The sequence below is a fragment of the Arachis stenosperma genome, chromosome 6, assembly GCF_014773155.1.
Source record: "Arachis stenosperma cultivar V10309 chromosome 6, arast.V10309.gnm1.PFL2, whole genome shotgun sequence".
NCBI lineage: Eukaryota > Viridiplantae > Streptophyta > Magnoliopsida > Fabales > Fabaceae > Arachis > Arachis stenosperma.
Window position 1 is genome coordinate 92025207 of NC_080382.1, and position 5355 is coordinate 92030561.

Below are 5355 nucleotides of genomic sequence, written 5' to 3' on the forward strand. Positions count from 1 at the left end.
TAATTCAGATCAACAATTAAAACAACAACTAAAACACTGATATTTTAGTACCCTTAAAATTCTTCCAATAAGTTAATAATGGAGTTTTATAATTTGAATCATATGAAATTATATCTTTATATTTGAATCATATCTTCAGATTCAAATAGATATATTATCTTATCTAAACCTTCATAAAAATATGAGAAAGATTAATTAAATATTTAAATTCATCATCTCTTTTATAAACAAACAATATAAATAAAAAAACTACTTGCTGTTTCAAATACTGGTTCTCACGCCTACTTACGCCTATGAAGATAACAACTCGGAATAAGATCTATCAAATCCTTATACTCCAATCTTACAAATTTATATTTCATGAAATAATCTTAAATTTTTTCGAACAATGTCACTTTGACAAAATAATAACACTTGAGTAAATAATTTAAAAACTTGCGACATTTTTTGATTAAAAAAAAATCTTTAGATACAGCAACATATAATAAAAAATAAAAACAAAATTTAGGATTCATGATCAAAAATAATAATTTTTCTGTTTTTAGGTTTAGTTTTTTTTTTTTGAAAAATATACATATAATTTAACCTTTTTTTTTTTAATGAAATAGTGTTATTTTGTCGAGAGAGGGGCATCGCCTCATCGGGGTGACAGACACACTGTGGATCTGGTCCGAGCGAAAAGGGCATGTAAGGCGTCGTTGGATCTCTCTCTCTCTCTCTCTCTCTATGCTTTCTGAAATTTTGAACTTGAAACCAGAAACCATCACAATTCTGTTACATTTTCACTCTTCACTTGCGTTGTGTTGATCATCTTTCTCAATTGTCAATGTTCTTTATCAGAACTGAGAAGGAAAATGGCAATCGGAACCAGCAAAAGGATTTCCGCAGCGTCAGCGCGTGCTCACACTCGCAGGAACAAGAAAACTAACTCCTCCAACCTCCCCTCTGGTACCTCTGCCTCTTTCCTTCTATTTCTGCACTCTTTCATTGTATAGTAAGTCAACTCTTTGGATTACTGGCATAATTGAATTTGAGATTCAAGAGACACATATTGATTTCATAATACTGAAAATTCACCCTTAGTTTTGATCTAATTGTTTTGTTTAGTAGGAACTAATAGAATCTCTTCATGGCTTTATCATTGTTGTTTTCCAAGTTATACTAGTTTCTTGTAAGAAAATTAAAGCTAGCTAGTCTTGCCTTCCCTTTTGCACAAATAAGAATATGTAAATACGGCCATTTTATCAAAACTATAGTCACAATTAGGAAGTTTAATTTAATAGTATATGATGCAGATACGCCTATGGTACAGATATTTGAATAGAAACGAAGTATTTGTACATCATGCCTTGCATATATTGTGGAATAGGATAATAACAATGAAGAGTATTGAATATTGATATACTTGTTATCTCTCTTTGAAATGTTACTTTCTGTATTTACTGTTTTAATTTAGCTTTGCATTCTCTCAGGACTTCTTGGAACAGCGATTATAGTGTTGTTCATTGGGTTTCTTTTTGGGGCCTATCAGGCTATTCAACCTCCTCCTCCCAAGATATGTGGCACTCCTGGTGCACCGCCTATAACAGCGCCAAGAATCAAACTAAGGGATGGAAGGAATTTAGCATACAAAGAACACGGTGTTCCAAAAGATGCTGCAAAGAATAAAATCATCTTTGTCCATGGTTTTGATTCTTGCAGGCATGATGCCTATATTGCCAAAACCTTATCACCAGTAACTATTTACTAAGCTACATTTTTTTATCTAATTTCTTTCAATATATCATGGTATTATCTGATATCTTCACACTTTGTACTATTTGAATTGGCATTTCTGCAGGATGTTGTTGAGGACTTGGGGATCTACATTGTGTCTTTTGATAGACCTGGTTATGGGGAAAGTGATCCTGATCCAAATCAAACAGGAAGGAGCCTGGCCCTAGATATTGAAGAATTTGCTGCTAAATTGGGATTAGGGCCTAAATTCTACATAATTGGTTACTCCTTGGGTGGGCAGATTGTTTGGAATTGCCTTAAGTATATCCCTGACAGGTAGGACTTGTGATTTTTTCAGGTTACATGTAATTTCTGTTAAAGAAAAGAAAACTTCCCCGTTTTTGGCAAGCTTGCATTCATATCTTGATGGACATTGTTTCTTATAGATGCACACATTATTATTCTATTGCAGAGGAGGATAATATCATGTATATAGGACTAATCAATACTTTGTTGCCCAAGTTTATACTAGCCAGTCACTGATCCAAAAATTAACCACCTACTAGCATAAACTGATAAACTAAAGCAATGCAAAATTAAGGGACTGGATGAGAAAATTATTATAATCTGGTGAATACTTCAGTTTAGGTGAGCTCAAGAATACCATCCTGTTAATGATATTGGCATTTGACTTTGTACTTACCCTCTTTCTTTTGTATTTCCCAAGTAATCCTGGCAAAATATTTGCTTCAGTGGAGACGGAGTATACTTGTTCTTTACTGGATTATCCTTACGGTAATAAAATTTTTTAATTGGCAGACTGGCTGGTGCAGTGCTCATAGCCCCAGCTGTTAACTACTGGTGGTCGGGTCTTCCTGCAAACTTAAGTAGTGAAGTCTTTTACCAACAAAAGCTACAAGACCAATGGACAACTCGTGTTGCTCACTATATACCATGGCTAACTTACTGGTGGAACAGTCAAAGATGGTTTCCAGCATCAAGTTTAATTCTTCAAAGTACAGATCTTCTCTCCGTTCAAGACAAAGAACTGATGCCTAAGAGGGCTGATAGAAACAACCATGTGGTATGTATCTGGTCTATAGGTGATTGAAAGAATCATTATTTTTCTTCCCCTGCATGCGATTGAGTGAAAGTCGAATAACTGACAATTCATATTTTCTGTTAAACTAATTCAGATTGAACTAAATGTTTCTTGGTGATTGTGGTGCATAGGATCAGAAGTAACAATAATAGTATAGACTTAGGAAATTATTAATAAACGTGCTTAAGTTTCTGATTACTGTTAATCTCTTTACCGGTTTTCCCCATTCTTTTGTAAGACTGGTAGAAACAACTCCAGTCATAACTTTAGAAGCTGACAAAAACAACAGTGTGTATGTAGTTTACCAATGGCCTTTCAAAGATATCTCATGCACAAAATTCAACAACCATTACAACTAAGTCTTATCTTACTATATCAGTGTGCAATGTGGAAAAATCAATGTCATTAGGCTCTATCAGGAGCTATTTTGTTTATTTATTTATTTCTCAGTTAAACCATAGTGAGCATCCAGACCAAGATTTTAGTGCACTTTTGTAATCAATGTGGTATATGCAAGCAACAGATAGCCTGCATTCATGAGGAGCATGGAGTGTCACTTTGTTAGCAGAATGAATAGATTTCAAGAGAAGCACTTAATGTTATAAATATTTTATATTTTGTCGGGAGAACATGTTTTGTTTCTGCTCTTGGGCGTTGGTGCACTGCTCATGACAGATCTTAATTCTCTTGTTTTTCTTTTTTATTTGGTTATTTACTTTTAAATGGATTGGGTTCAAACATCATTCATGACAGGCACAAGTGCGTTGTTAGATCCATATAGCTGACCTCACCTAGTGGGGCAAGACTCTTCTTATCTTCTTTCAAATTACTTAAGCAACTTATTTAAATAGTATTAGAAAATTGTTATTCGGATTAAAGGCAATCTTTTGTCACTGTTGCTCACTTGTATATTATGGATTCTCTTTCCTGTCATAGGGCAAGCTGCCAGATGTTTCCTAGAAAATCACATTGGGAGATGGATATTGTAGGAGCTAATTGTTTTCTTATTTTTTCAATTTTGCCTCTTTAATAAATTCAGTTGCACCAAAATGAATAAATAAGTAAACTACCTGATGTCTCCTGATATTTTTATCCTTTGTTTTTCTACTTCGTATGGTTCTGTTGGTAATATTGAAATTTGAAATTTTAAAGGTTCTATTGAAATTATACGTGTGATGACTGCAAATTTAGATGTTATATTCTTGTTGAATCACAGAGAATTATATTTTACACATTGTTGAACTGTATCATGCTTGGCTAGTTTGTCATTTTGTAGTTGGTTTTACATTTATTTGACAAATGCAAAAGCAACTTATCACATATAAGAAGCTAATTAAGCATTCTTGTATGTCTCGTCTACTAGTAAACTAGTATATACTTATAGTCAGACACGTTTTTGTTTGAGATGTAGTGGATTTGAGTACCATCTACTTTCTGGTTAAACTCATTTTAATTGAGCTTGCCTTGTAGTTGTTTTTAACTTGATATTCTTTTTCTGTTCGATTATTTGACGTGAATACTTTATGCCTTCCAGCCTCTAAAGAAATAATTAGTTTCCCAGCTCCTGCCATATTAAATGTTTTTATTTTGGGTCTTAAACAGGCACAGGTAAGACAGCTAGGAGAACATGAAAGCGTCCACCGTGACTTAAATGTTGCATTTGGGAAGTGGGAATTCAGTCCTTTGGATTTGCAAAATCCATTTCCAACTAATGAAGGTTCAGTCCATATTTGGCAAGGAGATGACGATTTGATAGTGCCTGTTCAAGTGCAACGTTACATAGCACAAAACCTTCCATGGATTCACTATCATGAGCTTCAAGGTGCCGGTCACTTGTTCCCTCATGCTGACGGTATGAGCGACACTATTGTTAAGTCACTCTTACAAGGGAAGTAAATTACTACATTTGATGTCATTGGCTATCCTAGATCAACATAGTTACTATTTGTTGCTTTAAATCATGTATGTTGATTATTAGTGACATGTATGATTAATTTTGTAGCATGTTTTCTAGAAGGCATAGCAACTTCAGGAAGAATCCAATAGTTATTTAATAATTATAAACTCGTTTTCGTGGTGTATGATTTATCAGAAGCTATGTCTATAGACACAGCTAAACTCAAATTGTCTATATGAGTAATTTCTTTAGGTAAATTTCTGTTAGGTGAAGTAATGGTCATGAATGGTAATTTGGCGTTAACAAACCTAAATGGCTATATGCATATCTTCAAGTAGCTCATTGCTGATAAGTGATAACAGCTACATACAAGAATGAGCTGGTGAAAGATTGGTTAGCCTTTTTCTGTTTGGCACTGAAGATTGGTTATCTTAAGAGTTCTTTTCCTTATATGATTGAATCTATACCTTTTATAGCAGTTGTTTTTTTTTTTATATAAGATTTTGTGGAAACGCTACCTGTTCCGAGGGTTACCTGAAACTGTAGGTCGATCACAGTCGAGATCTTCTGTGCCGGTCGGAGATGATGCATCCGGCGTGTAGGAGATGGTCGGAGCTGCCGCGTCCGACTTGTTGGACTG

General features: G+C 34.3%; 1 protein-coding gene across 1 annotated transcript; it reads left to right on the forward strand.

The window, feature by feature from the left end:
- The first annotated feature begins 433 nt into the window (after positions 1–433).
- LOC130936041 (uncharacterized) lies at positions 434–4899 on the forward strand. The gene is made up of 6 exons (XM_057866010.1): positions 434–687; positions 841–948; positions 1473–1735; positions 1841–2052; positions 2536–2800; positions 4421–4899. Exons 2-6 carry the CDS (start codon positions 855–857, stop codon positions 4712–4714), a joined length of 1128 nt encoding a protein of 375 aa, XP_057721993.1. The 5' UTR covers positions 434–687; positions 841–854; the 3' UTR covers positions 4715–4899.
- Positions 4900–5355: the final 456 nt, after the last annotated feature.

Bases quoted from the DNA above. Each gene is read 5' to 3' on its own strand.
- LOC130936041 (XM_057866010.1), top strand. From the start codon at position 855: ATGGCAATCGGAACCAGCAAAAGGATTTCCGCAGCGTCAGCGCGTGCT. The intron at 1,736-1,840 runs GTAACTATTTAC...GCATTTCTGCAG, and splicing joins TTGCCAAAACCTTATCACCA to GATGTTGTTGAGGACTTGGG. The intron at 2,801-4,420 runs GTATGTATCTGG...GGTCTTAAACAG, and splicing joins CTGATAGAAACAACCATGTG to GCACAGGTAAGACAGCTAGG.